General features: G+C 58.8%; 1 protein-coding gene across 28 annotated transcripts in view; it reads right to left on the reverse strand.

Moving 5' to 3' along the window:
* DYSF (dysferlin) overlaps positions 1 to 23611 on the reverse strand; it is a 222195-nt gene that overhangs the window by 104862 nt on the left and 93722 nt on the right. For all 28 annotated transcript variants that reach the window (XM_073791260.1, XM_033838318.2, XM_033838329.2 and 25 more), the window contains 11 exons: positions 22504 to 22681; positions 21816 to 21940; positions 19770 to 19876; positions 14465 to 14657; positions 12252 to 12407; positions 8600 to 8731; positions 8349 to 8515; positions 7429 to 7543; positions 7035 to 7140; positions 6639 to 6781; positions 4763 to 4936 (listed from right to left, as the gene is read on the reverse strand). In XM_073791260.1, coding sequence (XP_073647361.1) covers positions 4763 to 4936; positions 6639 to 6781; positions 7035 to 7140; positions 7429 to 7543; positions 8349 to 8515; positions 8600 to 8731; positions 12252 to 12407; positions 14465 to 14657; positions 19770 to 19876; positions 21816 to 21940; positions 22504 to 22681 — 1596 coding nt within the window. The remainder of the gene's footprint in view (positions 1 to 4762; positions 4937 to 6638; positions 6782 to 7034; positions 7141 to 7428; positions 7544 to 8348; positions 8516 to 8599; positions 8732 to 12251; positions 12408 to 14464; positions 14658 to 19769; positions 19877 to 21815; positions 21941 to 22503; positions 22682 to 23611) is intronic.

The following is a 23611-nucleotide window of genomic DNA, read 5'->3' on the forward strand; positions in this document are numbered from 1 at the left end:
TGGAGGGCAGGCCCAGGGCAAGGGCCACAGGATGGATTCTGTGAGCTCATCCCCGGCAGCCGTCACCAGCGTTCTCAGAGAGTCTGGTGGCGTCAGGAGGGGGTGACTGGGTGGACGCCGGCGGTGGCGGTGGCGGCGGCAGCGAGGGGTGTGGGGCAGGAGAGGGAGGCTGGATGGAACACGCTATAATAGCAGCTTTGTGCTCCACTTCCCAGCTCCCTGGGAACGCCAGGAAGATTATGAAACCCGGTGTCTTTGGGAATGCCAGGATATTAGCTGGAAAAAGAATAATACGAAAATAAAATAATGCTCGGGATGGAGACAGCAGACGATTAGCAGACAGAGCCAGGGCCTCCCGCTCCGCAGAGGGAGCCAGGCTTGGCCCCGGCAGAAGGTTTCAGGGAAAGGCTGCCCGTGCTAATGAGCAGACTGGGCCTGCCTTGCAGTGAGACGTCTTCAGGAGGGGAGCTGGCAAGTGAGGCCCAGCTTGCTGGTGGACGCATGGGCCAGGGGACGGGCAGTAGGAGGCAAGGGGGCGCCACAGGCCTGGCCCTTGCACCCAGACATACAGAACTGTCAGATTACCAGAAAGCCCACCTGGCTACCACCCACAGTCCTGGACTCCTCCAAGCTCTGCCTCCCCAGGCCCTCCTCCAAGAAGCCACCCTCATTGGGGGCTGTCACTCTGGAATTACCCTTAGTCTGCCCTCCAGCACTTCGGAGATGCAGCTTCTGTTGGGTTTATTTGCATTCACACGTGAATATCCCTCTTCCTAATCGGACAGGGGTTTCCCATGAGCCAGGCCTCCACTATCAGGTGGAGGATGCTTGGAAGAAAAGATCGCTTTCTCCCCACAAGGAGCAGGGAGAACATGTCACCTGCCCCTGCCTCGCTCTCTAGGGCCCTGGTGACACACCTCCAGTCAGGAATAGACACCCTGCCTCCCTCAGAGAGGCACCCGGTAGTGGTCGATGTGACTGCCTCCCTCATCTTCGGGATGCACTGTGCACCCGACATCCTTGTTACTCAAAGATGGTCCTTGGACCAGCAGCGTGGGCTGTTAGAAATGGAGACTCTCGGGCCCCACCCAGACAGCAGATCAAGAGCATACGTTTTAACAAGATCCTCAGATGGGTCTTATGTCCATTAAAACTGAGAAGCACCTCTGTACTTGGGTTATGTCCTTAATCCTTACGAGGACCCATACATGTAGTGACATTCGTAAGTAACAGAGTCACTAAAGGGACAAGTGACCTATCCACAGCTGAAGCAGAGGAAGCAGAATTCAAACCAAACCAGCGCCATTCAGAAGCCTCACCCACCCCACCACACTCCCGCCAAGTGAATCGGCAGGCATCAGTGACCAGTGGGCAAAGGTCAGTACCCAGAACAATAGATTGGTCCTAGCACCCAGAAAACCCAACCATCTGCCCCAATGATGCAGGGTGGACTCTAGCCCCAGTGCCTTAGCTGGAGCACCAGTACATCCCTGGATGAAGGACAGCAGACTTAGGGATGGGAACCCAGGCCATCCTCGGTCCTGGCAGGAAGCATGTAAAGGTGACCATGGAAGGGGAGAGTGTGTGTGTGCATGCATGTGTGTGCGTGTGTGTGTGTGTGTGTGTGTGTGTGTGTGTGTGTGAGCACGCGTGCTGATGGGGGCTCATTTGCTCAAGTAGAGTGGTCCAGACAGTTTCTGTCCAATGGGCCTGTGGTCCTGTCCAAGTGCTGGTCACACCTAAAGACTGTGTCCAACTCCAGGTTTGTGGATCCAGCCGTTCTAACCACTGTCTGCCTCTGGCTCCCTATGTCAGCAAAGTTCCCTCAGGACTCTGGGCTTCACTACTTCGGTTTCTTCCACATTTCACAGGCGAGTCCCAACTGCATCACAATCATTCACTTTCCCACTGGACGTTTGATTTCAATGCTCCCTCATGACATTTCTCTCCCACGTAAAGGATAAACGGCCTGGTTTCTGTGTTCTGGGAAATGGCCCTCTTCATTCTCCCAGTCACTGAGCCATGAAAGCTTGGCAGTGAGTCCGCCAGCCTTGCTCGTCTTCTTCCCCTAGATCCTCACCAGCCCCAGAGCCATCCACGCTTCCATCCACAGGTCTCTGGGCACCTCCGGCCTTGCGCCCTCTCTCCTCTCAGCCCCCTCGCCTCACAGCTGATGCTCAGCTCCCACGCCCCCAGCCTCCCTGCCCTGGGCCGCCTGGCAGGCAGCCTCCAGGTCCATCTTCCTCATACAGCACTTCACCATGTGCGTCACACTTGCCAGTGCCAACCGTGAACTCATCGCAGCCCCAGGCCCACCCCGCCCCGTGGCCTGGCGATGGCAGCGGCCCTACCGTCCACCCAGCAGAGCGTCTGATGCCTACTGGACCCTTCCCTCCCCAAGCCCTGCTACTCCACCTCCCTCCGCTTCGGTCCCTTGGCCCCCACCCCAGATGGTCACGTCTTCCCAGATCTCTAACCAAGCCTCCTGATGGTCTCCTGATGGGAGGCTCTCCGGCCCCAGCCATCCTCCACGGCTACTTGATTAATGGCCCTAAAACCCAGCTCTGACCAGAGCACTCCTCCTCCACTCAGCAACCCACACTTGCTCCTACTGCTCATTCAAGAGAAGAGTCCTGGGCTTCCCTGGTGGCGCAGTGGTAGAGAGTCCGCCTGCCGATGCAGGGGACACGGGTTCGTGCCCCGGTCCGGGAAGATCCCACATGCCGCGGAGTGGCTGGGCCCGTGAGCCATGGCCGCTGAGCCTGCGTGTCCTGTGCTCCACAACGGGAGAAGCCACAAGAGTGAGAGGCCCGCGTACCGCAAAAAAAAAAAAAAGAGAGAGAGAAGAGTCCTGTGGTCGTCATCTATAGCTCTGAGTCCACCACCGTTTGGGGTTTTTTCCTTTTCAGATGCTCTTCTCCCCAGCCTGTGGGGCTGTCAACCACAGAAAAGGGGCGTGACCCAGGACGGTCATTCAGAACATTCCATTCCTCGCCCTCAGGCTCGGGGGCTGGTGTGGGCACAGGGCCAAGCAGAGCCAGTCAATCGCACACGAGGCAGTCCTGGCACTACTGAGAAAGCGCACTCTCCGCTCTGGGGTCTCCAGCTGTGAGGAAGCAGAGGATGCCCGCCGGGCTGTGCTAGCTGTAAAGGTGGCGTCAGCCTCTGTCACAGGTACCAACTTTGCCAACGACATGGAAAGAGCCAGTGTGAGAACGGGGCCAAGACAGAGGAGCGAGTCGGGGACACTGTGTGAGCCCCTAGCTCCTGCCAGGCCTAATGCCTGATTCACCTCGGTGAATCAGATTCCCAGCAATCTGAGCTCTTAAGCTCTTTTTCTCTCTTCAGCCCACTTTGGTTGTGTTTCCGTCGGATGAAAACGAGTCCTGGCTCCTTAGAGGGCAAGCACCCTCAGACCTGGCCCTGCCTCTGCGGCCTGCTGAGGTCTTTATTCCCCACTCCTCAGCTGGAACCACACAACCTCCCCCAGGCACTGCCCTGTGCCCAAGCTAGGCCCCTTCTGACAGGACAAGGAGACTCCCCACTGCAGCTGCTCCAGCCTGGGTGGCAGTTCCAACTCCCACCTGAGCACCAGCTCAGGGCCCCAGAGAGCCCAGAGCTCTGCCGTCTCCTTCCAGCCTCCTGACCACTTGGCCCCCAAGACCCAGGAGGGGCTCCCTCCAGAGCCTCTGACATCATCTGGGCCCCGGAGGGTTTCCTCTCCCACACTGGCACCCCTGGGAGTGATGGAACCTCCAGGCTCTGCCCACCACCCCTCGGAGCCGCTGCCAGGCTCAACTCCCTTCTCTGTAGCCATCCCATCGGGTCAGGGGCCTGCCCCACTGTACTCCCTGGCTGAGGGCTAAGACACACTGCTCCGCACCCAGACGAAATGCTCATACGGACGCGCGCGCACGCACGCACGCACACGCGCACACACACAGCTGGCTCACGTGGACACACTCAGATTCCATCAGCCAGTGAAGCTGGTGGGACCTGCTCCCCTGTGTCACAGCCCAAAGCCCCCTCAGGGGACAGGCAGTCCTACCTGGATTTCAGAGAAGGTGTCTCCTCCTAGGCATCTCACGCCCAATGCTTGGATGGAGTCTCCAAACCAACAGAGTGGGGGACAGGCTATCTCCTGGCCCTGAATGTCCCACTCAGACTGTCCAGGAAGGGTCTGCTCATCTCTTTTGCGGAACACGTCATCCTGACCCTGGATAACCTTGACCTGACACCCATTGCACTGGCTCTGGGAAGTACCCTCTGAGGCAGCACAGCCAGCCTGGGGTTTGGTCTCAGAGGCACATCTCTCCCCAAAATTCCCGAGGATGCGCACAAGATAGCCTCCTCTCAGGAGGACTCATGTCCAACCAAGGACATCCAGGGTCACTAGACCTCTCAGGCTACTCCCTTGGACCAGGCCAAAGCTTCCCAGACCCAACCCCAGGCCAGCCAGCCTCTTCAGGAAGAGCCAGGTCCCTTGGCCCCCGTCACAGGTCAGACCATCAAAAGGCTGGGGCCCTCTCCCCTGGTCCCTTCTCAATTACCAAAAAAGCCGTGGGTCTTCTGGTGCCAAGAAATGAGCTATTTTCTTTTAGGAGGACACCCAGACTGGTGTTCACTTTCCCCACACGCAACCTCAGAGGACTGAAGCCAAAGTCCCGTCCCGGGGTCCTCTGCACCTCTCCTGCGTCAGCCCTGAACAGCCCTGGGAGACCACGCTGCACCCCACCAACCCAAGATGACCACTGTCACGTACCAGGGCCCCCTCGAGGGCAAACACAGCTGCAGGCCCCGTCTTCTCCAGTGGCTCCATGCGGCGGCGCCAGCGGCGGCGGCGAAAGGCGTCTGTCTTGCGGTACTCCAGGTGGAACTTCCAGCCAAAGAGCGAGGCGTACTCCCAGCCCTCGCCCTCCGCCTCCGCCTGCCTGTGCTGCGTGGGAGAACAGGGCAGACTCAGAGGCCACTTGGCAGGTTGGCGGGGAGTCCTGGCTTGGGCTCCAGCTGTGCCCTCCCTGCCCGCCACGATTCCCCCACACACACCACACACCATCACCCTCCAGGTGGGAAAACCTGGGAGGGCCGCCCGGAGGAGGGGGCTCTGAGCCCCGGGTCAGGAAATGAGGAGGAGAAGAGGCTCCCTAGGCTGTGGGGAGGTCCGAGGAGCCAAGAAAGGAAGGTAGGCTGAGCAGTGATGAAAACACTGGGCTTTCGGCTTGTTTGCTTATTTGGGTTCTGGGTGGATTTCACGAATCCAGGGTTTTCTTGTCATTTCCTTTTTCTTCTTCATATCCCAACTTACAAAAGTGGAAACGGGTCTGCAATTCAGAGGCAAAATGAAGAGCCCATTTCCCAGCCCCAGGCTGTTTCTCCATGAGGCTAGGCCTACGTCAGTGTGGAGAGACCCCCGCACTTCTTCTCAAGGGGTCCTTTCCCAGCCTTGGGGAGCCCCGGAAGCCCCTTCCCATCCACCTCGTGACCTGAGATGACCCTCAGGTCAGGCCCAGGCCATGAGCTCGGTGACAGTGCCAGTCCCGGAGGCCAGTTGCGTCCCTCTCCAGGAACGATGCTGGTGGTGAGGGAGCAGGCAAGGCACACCGCCTGGCAAGGCTTTGCCTCTGTCCCCTGGGTGCCCTCACAGGGAGAGTGGAGTCTGGTTCATGCCACCAGGAACAGCCTGCTGCCCAAAAGCCTTGCCTCTCCTGGGACCCAGTGACCTTCCTCTCTACAGTCACTGTGACCAGAGAGAGAGGAAGGGACTCGGGTCATGCCAAAGGCTATTCCCGGACTGGGGGAGGCCTAGTTCTCGAGCCAAAATTCCAACGTGCGCTTGGGAAGGAAGGACGCAGGCCAAGAGGGTTCCAGGGAGGCAGGCCCTGAGGCTGTGCACGACACGGGCATCTGTGTGACCCCAGGAGCAGGTAGGTACAGGCACTCGTGTGCCCACACAAGCTCACTCTGCACCTGTCTGTGTCCCAAGAGTATCTGGGCACGGCCGTGGGCATGTGTGCTCACACTGTGTACATGCCCCCTGGTAAATGCTGACCAAGCCCACCCAAGCCCCTTGACCAGCGTCCCCCTTCTCCAGGGAACTGGCCGTGCTGGAGGGAACAGGCTCCCTCCAGCACGCCCCCAGCAACCCCCAGCCAGTGACTGACGGCTAAGACCGTACTAAGCCCACCCCCCTTGCCTGGTGAGGAGGATTCTGTAGTGCTCCAGGCTGAGCCCCTTCCCGAACCACAGCTCAAGCCAAAGCTGACTTTGCCGGAGACCACATCCTTGCTCCTGGCACTTCTGAGAGTACTGCCTCAGTAAACTGCATGCAGCCGAGTCCCTGTCTCAGACTCTGCCCCTCGGACACCTAGCCACAGACACACTCTAGATACGCCTTCGCACCTTCCAGGTCTGTGCGTGAATTCCAAGTGCATCCCCTTGCTTGGTCATGGGCATTTGGATGTTTTCTGTCCGTGTGCATCTGTGTGAGTGCTGGGTACGATCTGCGAGCATCTCGAGTGAGCCCGTGTGTCTTGGACATGTCCCCTGCACAGAGGTGTGCACCTGTGCCCAGCTGGCCTCCCCTCCCCGGGGCCTCACCCCTCCCCATGCCCCACCCTCCCCCCGCCGACCGGGCTCACCCTCTTCAGCGCCTCCATCTGGCTGAGGTCCCTCCTGCGCAGGCGGACCCAGCGCCGCCGACGGTGTGTGTAGTACATCTTCTCAGCAGGGACCCAGTGCCTCGGCTTCCGGTCCGGGGGGATGGTGATGCTGTACTCCCAGCCTGGGGGAGAGGTGCCCATCACTCACTGCCTGGCCATTCCCCATCTCTCCATTTGGGGTATTCACAGACTTTCAAGTGGCCACTGACTCCCAATTTGTAATTTACAGTGAGGGCTCACCCAGGAAGTCCCCCAGATGAAGTAGCCCAGTGAAGGCCAGAACCCCAGGCCCAAGGGGCCTGCACTCAACTGTGCCCCCTTCCAGCATGCCTCACGAGTCTGCCGGGTGCTCACTGGGCTCCACGTGCTGCCCACCTTGTTCGTCAACGGCCCGATTGAGGTCCGTGGACCACTCTTCATCTTCCCACTTCCAGCCCAGCGGGCACTCGATGTCATCCTTGGGAAGCACCTTCTCCCCGTTCTGGGGTAACACAGGCCAGGCAAGCGTGAGAAGAGACAGACGTGATCAGGGAAGATGAGAAGATGCCACCTGACAACATATATTCTAAAGCCCCAGGTGTGACTCGGGCTCAGTGTCCTACCCTTGCCAGATCTCACACACTGTCCCTCTGGAGACCAGGGCATTGACGCTGGGGACGTGGGAGCAGGGGAGAACATTCCTCTTCTTTCAGTCACAGGCCCCTCTTGGGCCCCAATGTCCAGGCCTCCAGGAAAGCAGAGGCCACCTGCCCCCAGAGCACCCCCTTACCACATCCGTGTAGTTGTCGCTCATATAGATCCACTGGCCTCCGGGGAGCCGGGTCTGGTTCTCAAACACTTCCTCCACGAAGCTCAGGTGGCCCGCGTCGGTGTCATGAAGCAGGCTGTGGGCGGGGGCGGGTCAGAGCCTCTGCCGAAGAGACCCCCAGGCCGTCCACAACCCCCAGCAGAGCACCCCAGAGCCTGGGCCAAACTTCCTGTGTCAGCCTCACCCCAACCAACAACAAGAGAGATGAGGGGAGAGAGAGGAGGGGCAGCGAGTCAAGGGGAGACCCAGGGAGACACTTGCAGACAGAAGAGGAAGTCACCACCAAGATAAAGAAAGAGAAAAGGAAGCCAATTGAAGACGTCGAAAACCCGGTGGGTAGTTGAAGCTCAATAGATAGTTGTAGAAATGTAAAATGTTATCGAGCTATATACTTAAGATTTGAGTACATGACTACAATATATGTTACTCTTCAATTTTTCAAAAGTAAAAAGAAAAACCAAACAAACAGTTGTTGAATATCAACCGAACTGGAAAAGAGAGAGAGGAGAAGGAGGTGGAGATGGCGATGAGATGGAGAAGGATGAACGAGGTTGTTCTGAGGGGCACTGAAGGAGGGATTAACACGCAGAGAAGGGAGCGGGTTTTCTGTAGTATCTTGGAGGAAAAGGCCGTAACCAGTGGACGCAAAGCCCACTGGAGGCCAGCTTCGGTTTAATCATAAAGGACTTTCCAATCATTAGAGCCCTTGCAGAAAAGAATGCTGCCTCGTGATCCCCCAGTCCCGGGAGAGTTCAAATGGAAGTCGCTATGACCAGCGCAGGGGCAGCGGCCGTAGACAGAGGGATGAATAGAGCCGAGGCCCTTTCAGAGAAATGGCTGGGGCAGACGGGGTCCCCAAGCCCTCCCTGTCCACGACTCACGTCTTCTCTGGACACACGAACCAGTCTCCAGCCCAGGTCCAGCCAGCTGAGGGGCGGAAGCTCTCCTTGGGTAGCTTGATCTTGCCCGTGACATCAGAAAATTTGGGGTAGGTGAGGCCCGTTGTGCCCCAGTTCCCGACCAGAGCCAGCTTGGTCTGGTTCTCATACTGGAGAGTGAGCAACAGAGAAGTGAGTGGGGCTGCGGTAGCTTTGGGGCCGGGGGTAGGGTGGGCAGGCGGTCAGGCACTCACGGTTTCAGCAAAGACGGAGAGCTTGCCCTCAGCAAACTGGTTGAACTCCTTTTCATCCACAGAGAGCCCGAACCAGAGCCTGACCCGAATCTGCACTGGCATCCGGGCTCCGGGCACCCCCTCCATTGGATACTGGGTAGCAGAGAAGGAGAGAAACCCACAGTCCCCTTCAGGGTCAGTATGTCTCGACTTGGGGGAGCCTCCAGGCCTGAGCATACCAGCCTGACACCCCATCAGGTATGTGCTCTGTTGGAGGACTTATTAGAATTTCATGGAAGAGGGGTGTATGACTAAGAAACGCCCCCACCGGCCAAGATTCCTTCCCATCAAAGGAGAAGACTGCATCCTCCCCATCTAGATGCTCTCTGCAGAGACGAGCCGTGTCTAGACCAGGAGCCCCCATTCTCCCCTCTCCCACCACATCCTCATTTCTGTTCTCGTCTAGAATAGCACTGTCCAATGGAACTTTCTGCTACAGTGGAAGTGGTTTATATCTGCACAGTCCAATGCACTAGCCCCATGTGGCAGTTGAGCCCTTAAAATGTAGCTGGTGTGACTGAGAAACTAAATTTTTAGTTTTATTTAATTAATTTAAATTTAAATAACCATATACGGCTACCATATTTAATGGTGCAGTTGTAGAACATGTCTTTATAAGAGATAGAAAGGTCTGGGCTTCCCTGGTGGCACAGTGGTTAAGAATCCGCCTGCCAACGCAGGGGACACGGGTTCAAACCCTGGTCCAGGAAGATCCCACATGCCGCGGAGCAACTAAGCCCATGCACCAGAACTACCGAGCCTGCGCTCTAGAGTCCACGAGCCACAATTACTGAAGCCTGTGCACCTAGAGCCTGTGCTCCGCAACAAGAGAAGCCACCGCAATGAGAAGCCCGCGTACCGCCGTGAAGAGTAGCCCCCGCTCACAGCAACTAGAGAAAGCCTGCGTGCAGCAACGAAGACCCAAGGCATAAATTAATTAAAAAAAAGAGAGATAGAAAGGTCTGAAAGGGGAGGAGGTTAAAGCCTCTCCCTTCGTTTTCAGTTTGTTTTTTTTGGGGGGGGGGGGTTGGCTGGATGTTAGTGTATCATCTGATATCCCTACCCTTTTAAGTGCTTATCAGCCTGTTAACCACTATTCACTGGTCTTCAACTGCTTTTTATCCTGAAACTTTCAGAAGTTCTGCCAAAATGGAATAACCACAACAACCCAACATAAAAAATTTATTCTCCGCAACTGCTTCACCCTTTGACTGAAATCAAGGGTCAGATACGGCCTGAAGAGCAGAAATGCCTCACTTTTAGAATAACACACGGTTCCTTAGAGGAAGTAATACATTAACTACCCAGGCTTCATGTGTGTGAGCTTAGAGGAGGGTCTCCTCTGGGACGTGGAGCTGAATGAGACGAGAAAGTCTTGGTGGGTTCAGAGGAGGAAAGGGAGGCTGAGGTAAGGGCTCTCTAACTGGTAGAGGAGGCCTGGATCCCCGGAGGGAGAGCCCAGGCCGGGTAAGAGGGTCAGGAAGGGGTGTCGTGGCAAGGCATTACCAGTCTCACCCTTCATCCAGCCTCTCTGCCTTTGGTTCATCCTCGGTGAAGCCTGGAGGAGCCCCTGACCCCAAGTGTCACCCCCCAGAAACCTCCCCATGGCTGCTCGCTTCAGTGTCCTCTCCCTTGGGGTGGTTAGCAGCCTTTTCCCCTCCAAACCACCAGCCCCAGGGAGATGGCAGGAATGCCTGACCCCACCCCCCTTCTCCCTCCGCCCCCAGTCTCTCCCCTGCCCTCCCCCAGACAGGGCCAGCCTGCTGGACCCAAAATAGCAACAGCAAATAAAGAAATGTCTAGTTTGGGGCTCCTCTCCCTCTCTGCTGGTGCTCATTTTTTCCAACTTTGGTTTAAGTTAAGAAACACCAATGTTTTCTTGGTCTCCGCTTGCTGCCAACATTTTTGTAGAGCTTGCTCAGGAGCTACTGGCGGGGCTCATAAACTCAGTGGGGAAGACTTCGAGAAACAATCCTATATCTTTTTTTTTTCCTTGCTTGGGATCAGGGAAATTTTTCAGTTTGCATTTCCCCGAGGCTGCAGGGCCAAGAGGTCAGAGACCGATTCCGTTCACCGGCATCCACCAGGCCCACTCCTGCAGCCCCACCTCCACTGCAGCCTGACAGCCCTCCCTAGTTAACCCCATTCAGATGTGGCCGCTCCTTGACTTCCTTTCCCATCTGCCCTACCAGGCAAGGAGCTGGCTTGGGAGGGAGGAAAGCAGGATGCTAGGAGGTTAGGATCTCACGAGGAACATGCCCCGAGGTGGGAGGGGCAGCCCGCTGCCTGACACCCCCGCCCTCTTTCTAGGCAAAGCCGGCTCTCCTCTGAAGCACCAATGACCCAAACGCAGATATCTGATCATCCCTGGCCCTGCGCTGGCCTCCAGTCATGGTGCTGGTAGAGCCTCCTCTCCCCAGAAGGAAAAAGGGAGAAGAGGAGAAAAAAACTGATATTCATTGATCACCTAGTTCCAGTCAGACCCTTGACCTGTGTTACCTAATTCCATCCTCAAAATTGTGATCAGGGCAGCCTGATCTTTGTTTTATAGGTGGGAAAACAGCATTCAGAGAGGTTAGACAATCTGCCCAAGACCACACAGGATTCCAGCCAGCCCTGCAACCTGTCCACACGCTCTGGGCCTTTGAAACCTGTCTCCTCTGCCCACCTCAGGGGGCAGCAAGAATGACTGATCAGTGTACGAATGGGTCGACCAATAGCCACTCAGAGGTTCGAGGCTAAGGTTAGTCCACAGCGACTTCGTGGAAGAGGTGAGATGGAAGGAGGTCCTGGTGCGGATGGGAAGAGACACGTGGGGAGAGAGGGTTGAAGGCCAGGCAGTTTACGATGCCGGCGGAGCCATCTGGAGTCAGCCATGCATGGTGAGGGACGGCCCTCCCCACGGGACGCTCTCCTGGGCCGCAACAGCCACAGCTCAGATTTCCCCGAATTCTGTCCCGACCAAGCAGCCCGGGCTCTGTGTCCCCACATGAACCCAGAGAGGAGGACGGGGGCCTCCAGGCACCTGCTCACTTCCCTGTTACCCACCCACCAAGGCTGAGAGAAGAAGATGGCAGGAGGACAAAGGGCAGGAGAGGTGGGGCGGGGTGACTGGAGGGACAGGATTACCTGCTCCCAGATCTCTGATGGAGCAGAGCCATAGGCACAGCCGGTGCCCAGACACCAGCCTTCCCCCAGGGAGGAACCTGAACCCACGTGTGACTCCACCTGAAGCCAAACCCTCGGGAGGTGGGAGGGGGGAGGCAAGTCTGTGCCCGGGCTCCCAAAGGCTGGCGGTGGGAGCTGAGGGCTGAGGCCCCCCACCAGGGAGCTGGCTGGAGGGGAGCACAGCCTCGGGAGTCAGCCCCTCCTTCATTCCCAGCACCCCTGGTTCCAATTCTCACCTGCTCCCTTTCCAGACCAGGTGCATGGGGTCCAGGGACTTTGTGGGGAGAGGGGAGAAGGGAAGTCTTTTTACGCAAGCCCTCGGTCCCTTCCAAGAGCAGAGTCTAAAAACTCGGAGTCTGACAGAGAACAGGAGGGGAAACAGAAGGGGTGCGGACCACCCTGGGGGTGACAAAGTATGACCATGACTTAAGGAGAAACAACCCACTTTCAGAAACATCGTCTGCAGCTTTCCACAATTCTTGCCACAGTAGCTGGTGCCCCGTCGGGAGAAGAGAACCTCGTGGGTGGGCACCCGCTGGTACGCCACCCGCTTGTCACCCTGCAGCATCCAGATGACGATGTCAGGCAGGCTGTTCTGGGGCTGGAGAGAGGGTGGCAGTCAGGGTGGAGATGGTACCGCCCAGCCCACACCCTCAGCCCCCTCTCCCCAGGCCTCTCCTCCCAGCTCCCACCCCCAGCCACCCCCTTGACCTCCCAGGGCTGGCTGGGCACCCCTGTCTTCAGTAGCTCTGAGCCCCCAGGGATAGGGTGACAGGCTGCCCCCGGCTCACACGAGGAGCCCGCCAGGAATTCACTAAGCTGCGTTCACGTTTTCTAGGAAGAGACACTCCTGCCTGGAGCCCCAAGTTCTTAGATCCCCTCCACTGGGTGGGTAGATAGAGGCTCCCGGTGGGAAGACATCGGAGGATCTGATTTGACCCTAGAGATGACATTGCATTTAAGGTGCCACCCCCTTCCTCACCCCTGAGAGCAGAAGCGAATCCACAGAAGGGGTGCGCCTTCCCAGAGGACACACGATCCCTCCTCCCTCTAACAGCGGGGACCCTGGGGGTCTGGCCCTTTTCTGGGCCTGCTGACACTGGGCTCTGAAAATGGGGACCAGCCCAGACTGCAGGGCCCTTGAGCCCCTCTGAGCCTCTAGGCGTGAGAACTGCTCCCAGCTGCCACACTCAGGAGAGGCGGCCAGTTGGCTAAGTCCATCTTCTCCCAAGGCTGCTGAGCGGTGTGGTCAGGGGGGCAGGGCTGGGTCTCGAAGCCAGGCTCCTGCTGAGAGCTGATGGCTGGCACACTCCCTCAACACCTCCTAGGCCGTGTCCCTTCATCCCTACAGCAAGCCCAGAGGCAGGCACAGGTGAGGAAATTCAGGCTCAAAGAAGTTAGGAACTAGGGTTTTCTGATTCCAGATGTGTGTTTCGAACCACGATACCAAGGGTTCTCAAAGTGCGGTCCCCAGAGCAGCCGCAGCATCACCTGGAAACTAACTGGAAATGCAGATTCTCAGGCCCCGTCCCAGACATGCGGGATCAGGTAGGGCTTGTACCCAGTTTTAACAAGGCCTTCGGGGGATTCGGATGCACACTCAAATTTGAGAAAGGCTCTCTCCGGTCTCCCTCACAGTCTGTAGCACCCGCTTCACCTTAACCCCTCGCAGCCATAACACAATCTGCGTGAGAGTCCCAGGGTCGGGGCCAACACACGGGAGGCAGCCTGTGACCCTCCCAAAGGGACGGTCCACAGCCACTGCCAGGGGTCGTCCTGGGGCTGAGCAACACAGTGGCCCCCAGGTAACCGGCCACACGTCCAAGGCCCCGCTTGGGAACGAGCCGAAGCTGCCTCTCAGGGACTAACATTGCAGGCTCCTCCCTGCCTGAGCACCCCTTCCACCTCCTGGACTCCCTTCTCCCCTTCAACAAGTCACTCCTCCAGAAGCCGCTCGCAGGCCCTGCCTTTCTCTGCACACTCCTTCTGGGGAGATCCTTCCTCACCACCCCTCTCCCCGGGAGTCCCAGGTGGCTCTGGCCAGGGTGGGTGGCAGCTGTGTCCACCTGTGACACATGAGCAGACCTTCCTCCTCATTCTGGACAAGTCTGTGGCCTGCCTGCTTCCCTGCAGAGCGGGATAGGGGCAGAGGGGTCAGGGTATAGATGCAGAGTTACTGCAGGTGCAGCCTCCTCAGGCCTGGGGCTCAGGGATATCCAGGAGGGCAGGAAATGCAGGGTCCCGTGAGAGGCAGGTTTGAGGCCGGGGGTAGACAGGTTGGTGGGCAGAAGGAGTTGGGCCCCTGGGGGAGCAGCCCCTGGCGCTGAACCTAGAGCCGGGAGCCCCGGTTCTGGTCCCAGCTCTGTCTCTGACGTATTTTGGCAGCATTTATTAAGCACATTTATCGAGCAAATTTGGGGGCATTTATCGAGCACCTACTAAATGCCAGGCTCTGCTGGGCCCTACAACACCCAGTATCCCCTTGCATCCTCTGTCCTCCTTCTGTGAATGGGGACACGGAGGCTCAGAGAGGTTAAGTCACCTGCCCAAGGTTACCCAGCAATGGAGCCAGTGTGGATCATCGTCCAGACATTCCCCACATCCCTCCCAGTTCTGACACTCCAGGCAGGAAGGAAGGCACCTCTCAGGGGCAGCTACCTCATCTGCCAGGGCACGGAGACGCAGGAGCCAGTCCTCAGCCTGCTCCAGGGCGGTGGGGAGTTCACTGTGGCCGAGCTTCAGGGCCTGGGCCGCCTCAGTGATCTGGCTCAGGTGACGGGTGCGCAGGCGGTACAGGTAGTGGTCCAGGTGGGTGGCGGAGGGCGTCTCTTGGACATTACCCAGGGGTTGGCTGTGACGGACAGACAGACGGGATGTACCCGACGAGCAGGAGCCCGGCGCTCGCCCAGGCCCGGGTGCAGGCAAGCACGTACACACGTGTGCACAGGCCCCCCCCCAACGGGTCTCACACCCTCAGCCTGCCTGCTGGCTGCGGCGTGTGCCCTGGGTGCCTCCTCCAGCCATCTCTTCCAGGAAGCCTGCTGCAGCCACACTGGCCAGTGTGCCCCCCACTCTGAAGCGCCCCAGCCCTTTATTCTGGGGCTGCCTGTCTGGAACCTATCCTCAAGCCTCCAGTCGTGAGTCCCCTCTGCCCACCTGAGTGCACGTCCCCAGAGGCCCAGTGGGTCCCTCCCTCCCCCCAGCACCCTCCTAGAGCAGAGGCGCAAGCACTAGGTTGCCTTTGGCTGAAGCGAATCCATTCTGTTGTGCGCACACGTTCTTCAAGAAGGAAATTTATGGACCCCTGACAAGCCACTGCAGACGCTGTGGGGAGGCCGGCAGCCAGCAGTACAGATGTGTCGACCCAGGGCGGCCGCACAACACCCCTCCCAGAACCCTCTGCTTTGGGAAGCCTCTGGAGAGGAGCTGGGGGTACACGCAGTCCCAGAAACACAGCCTTAAGCCTCCAGTCGGGGGGTTGGGTTTAAGCTCAACCCCATTTAGAGGCGAAGAGCTCTGACCACCCCCATCCAAAGGATGGGCTCCCTCTCCGGGCTCCCTAAAAGCCCTTTATGTGGCTGCCCCTGGCCGTCCGAAGCCCCAGGGTCAGTGAGTGCACACGCAAGGGTCACACAGGATGGAGTGGGGTGGGAGGGGGCGTCTGTGCTCTTCCTCGCCAGGCAGGACCCTCTAGATCATCCCTGCTGGAGGGTAGGGGGGGCTGCCCCACCCCCACCCCCCCGCTAAGCCCCTGACTCCCAAACAGGACATCAGTCAGGCCCGCTCGCTCGCCACATCTGCTGCCCCACCTCACGCTCCCCGCCCCACAGTGTCTCGGCTCCCGGCTCCCGGCTGATTTATTTTTCTGCCAATTTCCCCGAGCTATGCAGAACCAATTACCGCCGAGTGCAGCGGCACCGCCGCCGCCAGATACACCACTCTGGCAGGCCCTCGGCGCTCTACATTTTTCCTGTTATTTTTTTTAATTGAATTTTTAGGGTGGGGGGAGCAGTACGCAAACTCCATCTCGGGAAACTTAAGCCCCGAGGCCTGTCTCAGGTCACGTACTGCACACCCCGTAGTAATATAATATTTACTGCCCCGAGGGTGCCTCGGATGGGGCTGCCCCAGGCCAGGAGAGGGGCGGCCTCCATCCCCAGCCCACTCGAACGCGGCGGAGGGGCATGTTCGGTGGGTGAAGGGGGGCCTGGGCCAAAGTCCTGGGCTGGGCCTGCAGGGAAGGAGGCGTGAGTGGGCCTGAGGGTGGGGGCAGGCGGGTCTGGAGTGGGATATGGGGAGGCAAGCCAACCAGGGTGATTTATGCTCCCGGCCTGGGTCGGGAGCCGAGAGGGACTGCCGGGCAGACCACCAGAGGGAGATGTTCATGGAGGCTACCAGCCCAGCCGAGACTCCCCAAGAAACAGCCGGGACCTGTAACTGCCACAAACAAGATGTCTCAGCCCTTCCTCACCCCCAAAAAGCCCAAAACAGGGTACAGAAAGAAAGGGAGACCTGGAAGAGGAGGCTGGATGACACTGCCCCAACCCCAAGCAGGGGCCGTCGCCCTGCCAACCCTGGCTGCCTTGGAAATGACAGGCGGGCCCAAGGCAGGGCTCAGCATAGGCTGGGAGCAGAGCTGGGCTGCTCACAAGGTTGCCGCCTGCCCCTGAGGCGAGTGGGTGCCTTTCACAGGGACAGCCACCTGGGAGCGGACAGTGTCCTGCCTGAAAGATAAACTGGCCGCTGGCTCATTCATTTCACTCCCCACGAGCAACAGCTCTGCTGGTCCTGGCTGGAGGCCGGGTCCAGGGATGAGACCCAGCCCTGCCCTCAGGGGGCCCCTGGAACAGACAAGCAAGCAAGCTAGATCCCCCTGAGAATCCTCAGGGTCTGGAGCCCTTCCTGGAGGAAGTGGCCTCAGGCTGCACTGGCAGGGCCAGCAGGAGCTAGTGAGGCCAAGAAGAGCGGGAAGGGCGCTCTGGCCAGAGGAACGGTATGGGCACAAGACAAAGGCTCGGAGGCAGGTGGGCGTTGGTGGGAGGGAGGTGGGGTTGGGGGGTGGGCCAGCACAGAGGCTCCGGAGGGCTAGAGGGTAAGATTGCTGAGGTCTAGAAGGCAGGCAGTGGGGACAGAGCGGCCCACCCGTCAGAGGAGAGCTGCAGCTTTTCCTAAAGGCAACAGGAGCCGCCGCGGGGCTGAAGTCGAAGCGGACCGCACCGTTAGGAAGATCACAGAGAACGAATTGGATGTGCTGGTGGACACCCAGGTGGAGGTGTGCAGCTGGTAGTTGTGTCCATGAGTTGAGAGATGAGAGGAGAAGGCTGATCCGGAAGAAAAGAGTGGGCGGCACTGGCCAGGGGGAGAGGGGCTCCCAGGGAGAGGAGGCAGGGAGGGGTCTGACCAAATGAAGGACACTGATGTTGGATGTTGGGCAGGGGCTGGCTGGAGGAATGGGTGAGCAGCCAGGTCATCTGTGGCAAGCTGGCTCACGTCCCCCATGCCCAGCTGCCCTGCTATCAGCTGTGACGCTCAGCACAGAGCGGGCCAGGGGCGGGGGTGGAAGCTCTCTTGCTGCGGCCCCAGGGCTATTAGTGGCCTCAGGTGGTGCCAAAGGAACTGGTCCTGAGGCCCAGCGTTCTCCCCAGAAAGCCATGCGTGCACTCCTGAGGGGATGGGACCCTCCTCACAAGCCCTTGACCTGCGACCCGGGCTCCCCAGGAGGGCCCTGGCCGCCATCTACCCCCAGGAGAATGATTCAAGGGGACCAGGCTTTGGCATAAGCATTCTTAGCCAAGCCCGCCAAGAACAGAGCCCTGAGAGAGCGGAATGACAGCCCGGGACCTGGGACCCACCCATCTCAGACGTTTCAGGCACCTCAGACCTGCCAAGGCCCATACCACACATGAGTCACAAGGAGAACGCAGTGAACCGAGAGCCGGGGCCCACCCTCTGCGTCCGAGGCTGTCAGGCCGGGCAGTGGGGCACAGCCAGTCATTCGGCAGCCCCCTCTGCTGACCGCACCCCCGTGTGCCCCTCTAGCCTCGCTCTGACCTCTGACCTCCAGACCACAGATGCCCACAGGCACCTGCCACTCAACACGGCCAGCCCCGAATTCCTCATCCTCCCCCAAACCCGCTGACTCCCTCCAGAAGCGGCTCTGCTCTCCACCCACCTGCTCTGGCCAGAGCCAGGGAATCATTCTGGACCTTCTTTGGGCCCTCACACTCAATCCACCATCAAAGCCTGTCCAGTACAGAGCAGCACGGCGAGGGGGCTCAGCCCCTCACTAGAGGCATGAATCTGGGCAATTCACCTCCCCATGCCTCAGTTTCCTCATCTGTAAAATGTGGATCACTCTGCTTCCTACCTCATGAGATTTTTATGATTAGCTGATACATGTGAAATTCTCAGAACAGCACTTGGCACAGCAAGTGTTCCTTATGAGGCTGTTACCACCATGATGCCTCCTGAAGAGTCCACGCTGCCCTCTGCTTCTCTCACCCCATGTCCCCATGTCGCTGACCTCTGCTTCTCTCACCCCACGTCCCCGTGTCCCTGCCCTGGGTGAAGCCTTCGTCCAGTTGCCCCTCATCACCACCCCCAGCCCACCTCTTACGCTGCAGCAGGAGTGAGCGTCTGAATCCCGGGGATCCCTGTGCCCCAACAGCCCCCAGGGCTGAACTTGCCTTAGCAAACCCTGGAGGTCTGTCGCCTCTGGACTGCAGTTTCCCTTGCAGCCCCAGGAGGCAGCAGGCATTTGGGGCTTCTGCGCCTGTGCCCGGCAGTCCGCTCTCCAAAGGCTGACTCCTTTCCCTCCGGAGTTCACATAGGGCATCCCCTCCTCCAGGAAGCGTCTCTGATTTTGATTTGCGTAAGATACACCTGCTCTGAGCTACTAGGGCACATGCCTCAAGCCCCCAACACACTTTCTTTCATTTGCTCACTTCTGCCTCATCACCCCCAGGAGGGCTTGAGGCAGGGTCATTTCTGATAAAGGTGCACTTCCCAACTAGGGTACAAAGGACCAGAGCGGCACTGTGGCAGGCAGCCAGGGTCACGGATTCCTGATTTGCAACACGAAGGCATTTCTCATGCATTCCCCACGGGGGCTGGGATGATAAGATTTAGAGCGGGCAAAGAATACATTTGCATATATTTACGCTTAATCCCATAGAAAGTAGAAAGAGGGCTGTTTATTATTAAGTCCATTTAATAGCTGGGAAAACTGAGGTCCAGAGAAGTGAAGTTGCCCAAAGCCACAAGGGTGGTTAATGGGATGAGAATCTAAATCTCCTCACGCTTCTTCTTCTCAATAATAATTACAGCTGCCGTTTATTAACTACTTCCTAAGGACCAGGCATTTTGCTTGTGTGATATTAGAAAGCACTTATTCTTAATGTCAGGTTGAAGATGAGGAAAGCAAGGTTCTGAGCAGGTGAGTGGTGAGCTCCAAGTCACCCAGCTGTGGAGGAGACGCTCCCCCTCCTGCCAGGGCCCCGGGACCCGGAGCCCCCCCATTCTCCTTCACCCCCCAGCGCCCCCTTTTCCTGAAGGTGACCATCAGCTGTGCTAATACAAGGCTAAACAGACACTGTGGTCCCCAACATGGCCTTGGGGGAAGGAGGGGTGCCGTCCCTCCCACCAGCCAGCTCCTCCTGGAGATTCCATCAGAGAAATAAGAGGTCGGGGATCAGAGACACAATGCTCCCCATTCAGGTGAGCCTGGCCGCCCCGGCGGGCCCACAGCTGCCGCCGCTGCCGGGAGATTTATGACCTGCTCTAAATGTCACCTTTTCAACTCCCCGCGCTGGCTCCACCACCTTTGGACTCAGCATGGGCTGGACTGCTGGCCAAGCGTGGCTGGGGAGACGTGCAGTCGCTCACCACCACACACGAACACTCCCGGGGAAAGGGCCCGGCCGAGCCAGGAAGGGAGGGCGCGTGGGTGCCAGGCACCCCGTACCTGCAGCCTGCAATGAGCTCATCCATCAGCTGAGCCACCAGGGAGTCCACGTCCTCGGCAGAGTGCTGAGCCTTCAGGGCCACGTGGACCTGCTCCAGGCCGGCTTCCTGTGGAACGGGCAGGCAGGGGTTGGGAGAGTCACCGTGGGATGGACCCTTAACCCCAGGCACTGTCACCACAGCCCGGTCCCACCAAAAAGAGAGAATGGTTAGAGCCAAGAGGCACAGCCCAGACCCCACACACCAGCATCTGTCTTGGCTCAAGAAGCTTCCAGGATTCCCCACACCAAACAGATCCAAATTCCCAAGCCTGGGACGCCCACCCCACGGGCTCTCCACGGGTCCCCGTCAAGCCAGGTCTAAGGTCTCACAGGTGAGTGACCTTGGAGCCGCCTCCACTTCCCCCGCTGGCACCCTCCCTCCTTTCCAAGTCCTGCCACCCAAGCAGGCTTGGGTCCCTCATCCTTCCTTCAGGAGCGCTCAGACATCCTGCAGTAACGGGGCTGCCCTCTCCAAACTCCTGTGGCCAGGTTGTGCCCCAGCGGCACCTGGTCTCCTCCATGGAGCTCTCCTCCCTGGGCCTCAGGCCTGAGCTGGGAGGCGGAGATCTCTCACGGGACACCCCTCAGGCCAAGGACTTGCCCCTCAGTCCCCCACCCTCTTCCCCACCTCAACCTTCCTGAGCGCGTGCCGTGTGCTCCACCCTGGGACTACCATGCTGGGCACAGACAGGCCCTGGAAGGATCAGCGAACCCCTGCCCGCAGGGAACGGCTTGGAGAGAACAGCTGGCCCAGAAGATGCTGGACTTGCACAGCATCGACTCCGAGTTCTCCGAAACCGGGTATGGGCTGGTCCCCTCCCTGCCACAGAGCTCTGGGTCTCAGGGAAAGTGTGGTTCACCACGGCCCCTGACTGGGGCCTGCATCCCCTCCCAGCCACTCTAAAAGCCCCACCCCCGCTTCCCTTTCCACTTTCCCTCCTCCACCTGCCCAAGCCTCTCCAACCCCCTTCCCTCCACCCTGCTGCCCCTCGCAGGCCCCAGCAGCATGGCCACGCCTGCCTCCCCATGTCCCCACAGGCCACACACCTCGCGGGTGAGCTTCCACCCCAGGCACACACAGAAGGGGCTGGGAACCACCACCAGGATCGTCTCACCCTGGCCTCTACACCTCTGCCCACTCTGATTCTCCTCCGCTCCCTGGCCAAGCAGCAGGCCTGCAACTCCCAGCCTCCACAATTAACCCCCGGCCATATCCAAGACAGGACTCATCACCTGACCTCGTAGACCCTGTTCTTCTCCCCAGCTTCCCAATTCCCCGGTCACCGGAGTCCCTCCTCACGGCCCCCAATTCAACAGACCACCAAGTCCTGGCAGCTCAAGTCCTTCAGTTTTTTCCCTGAGGTCAGCTCCTTCCCAGGGCCAAATCATGCTCCCCTGGACCTCTGCAAGGACATCCTAACGAGCTCCCAACCCCCCTCACTGGACGCGGCCCCCCTGCTGCCCCGCGATGCCTTCCTGATGCTCCTTGGTCCCTCTCCCCTCCGAGCCACCCTCCCTAGGGACTCCCGGAGCAGAATGTGAGTTTGAGTCTCTGCAGGAGAGGGGTGGGTGAACCTACACTCTGCTTCACTAAGCTGACTCTAGGCTGACTCGTGAAGACAGGGGCAGCATCCTGTTCATGTCTACCCTCTAGCTAGGAGTTCCCAGCACAATTCCTGCCGTGGCAAGAGTCAAAGGCACTTGACAAACGAACGAATGAAGGAATGAATGGGTGGTGGCTCTGTCCTCTGCTCCCAGCTCAGTTTCCCTCAGCTTTTTCTCTGTGCTATCTCCTACATCAGACTGGGGGCGCCCCCAGGGCTGTGCTCCCTCCCTCTCCTCTATTCCCAGTAGGCAGGACAGGATCACAAGCCTGGCCTGGTCAGGTTTCAGGGGACCCCAGGCACCATGAGGTCTGCAGGCTTCGCACCCACGGAAGCAGGTCTGAAGACACCCACCAGGGGTGCATGCACAGGTTACTGGGGGTGGCGCCAGCTTCCACTCACCAGCTGGTCAGCGATCCTAAGCAGCTGGTTCTGAGCCTCGACTCTGTGGCTGATGTCCTCCCAGTAGGACGACAGCACCACCACGGGCTTCACGTTGCCCCAGGGTAAGTAGTAGTAGTGGCAGCCTGGAAGGACCCAAGGGCCTGCGGCTGAGCCAGGAGTGGAGCAGTGCGGGGGCCGAGGGGAGGATGGATGCGAGCACCTGCTCCCCCACTAAGAGCTCCCGTGGATAGCCGTGTCTCGGCCAGCATCCCCCAGTGCCCAGACAAGGTGCCAGAGTTCCCTTCCCGCGTGGAGCAGGCAGCTGCCACCCTCATTAGGACTCCTTAACACATCAGAACCGAGGGGCTGTTAGAAGGGCCCTGGGAATCCCACACTCTCCGAAATCTCTATGCCAAGCCCGCAGCCACCCTGTGATAACTGATCGCCACAAGTCAGGATCAATGCCGACCACTGCTGGTTTCGAGAGCCCAATCTATGGGTCCCAGCAGGGACGCACCTGGAGATGAGCAGGGGAAGGCGGCACGGGGTGGGGGGGAAGCAAACCAGGGGGTCCCCCAAACAGGTGTGCCCAGGGCCAGAGCCTTTGGGCGAGCCTCCAGCAGCTTTCCCCAGGGGGCAGGATTTAGGGCTCAGCCCACTGCTCAGTGGTCTGGGTCCCAGCCAGGCGCGTGGTCTCTGGCCTCACCATCAAAGACCGCCCGGCTGTACTGGGTGGTGGAGGCCAGTGGCAGGCAGGTCGTGTCGAACTTGTTCCCGTAGTTCCCGATGCTGACCTCAAACTGGACTGCGTCGTCAACGTCCTGCAGCATGGTGGCCGAGTAGAAGGCGGCAAAGAGCGAGTATTTGCGCCTCCGGAGGTATTTCTGGGGGCAGAGAGGGCAGCAGTGGGGTCAGGGGGAGGAGGGAAGAAGACACCAGCATGGGGAGGGGTCACGTGTCTCGCAGGCCCTGGCCATGCCTGGCACCCAATAAATCCTGGCTGGACGGATGGGTGGCAAGTGGTCCAGCTCTGCCCCACAGCCCAGATTTGGTTAGTAACTGAGCAAACACATTCCAGGCCTGTGTGTTTGGCCATGTTCCTCTAATAAGGTCCATGCCTCCAAGGTCATGCTGCTCCTTAATCCAAACAAACAGCAATGGCACCGCCACCCCGGGGAGCCTGGTCTCCCGCATCTGCTGTTCAGAGGGGGCCGAAGGCTCTAAGCCACCATGCCCCCACCCAGAGCACCCACCCTGCACCACTGGGGCTCTCCACCATGCCAGCCAGCTCTGCAGCAGCGCAGGCTGCCACGTGCGTGGGATGAATGAATACCATTGTCCCCTCTGGGCATCGGGCACGGGGCTGAGGACATGGCAGGCACTCAACCACACACCCCGGCCTGAACCGAGATGACTTTACGATCCCCTTTGTGGAAGGCAGAGAGAAGAGGGATTCTACGACTGGGTTTTTAGATGATGTGCACAGTGGTAACAGCTAACACTTACTGAGTGCTTACTGCATGCAGGTATGAATTACTCTAATTCTCACAACAATCTTATGAGGGGAATATAATCATTACCCCCACTTTACACACAGGGAAACTGATACAACAGACAGGTGGTCAAGTCAGAGCTCAAACCAGCACTGTCTGACTACAGAGTATGAAAGTGTGCACCACCATGAGGACTCCATACAGCTGTCTCCTGGACACAAGGCCCAGCTCGACCACGTGCTGCTCTGCTGCATTTGAGCCTCAGTCTCCTCATCTGTAAAATGGAGATACTCAGAGCAGCCACCTGGAGGTGCTGGGAGG

This window comes from Tursiops truncatus, chromosome 14 (assembly GCF_011762595.2).
Source record: "Tursiops truncatus isolate mTurTru1 chromosome 14, mTurTru1.mat.Y, whole genome shotgun sequence".
Taxonomy (NCBI): Eukaryota; Metazoa; Chordata; class Mammalia; order Artiodactyla; family Delphinidae; genus Tursiops; species Tursiops truncatus.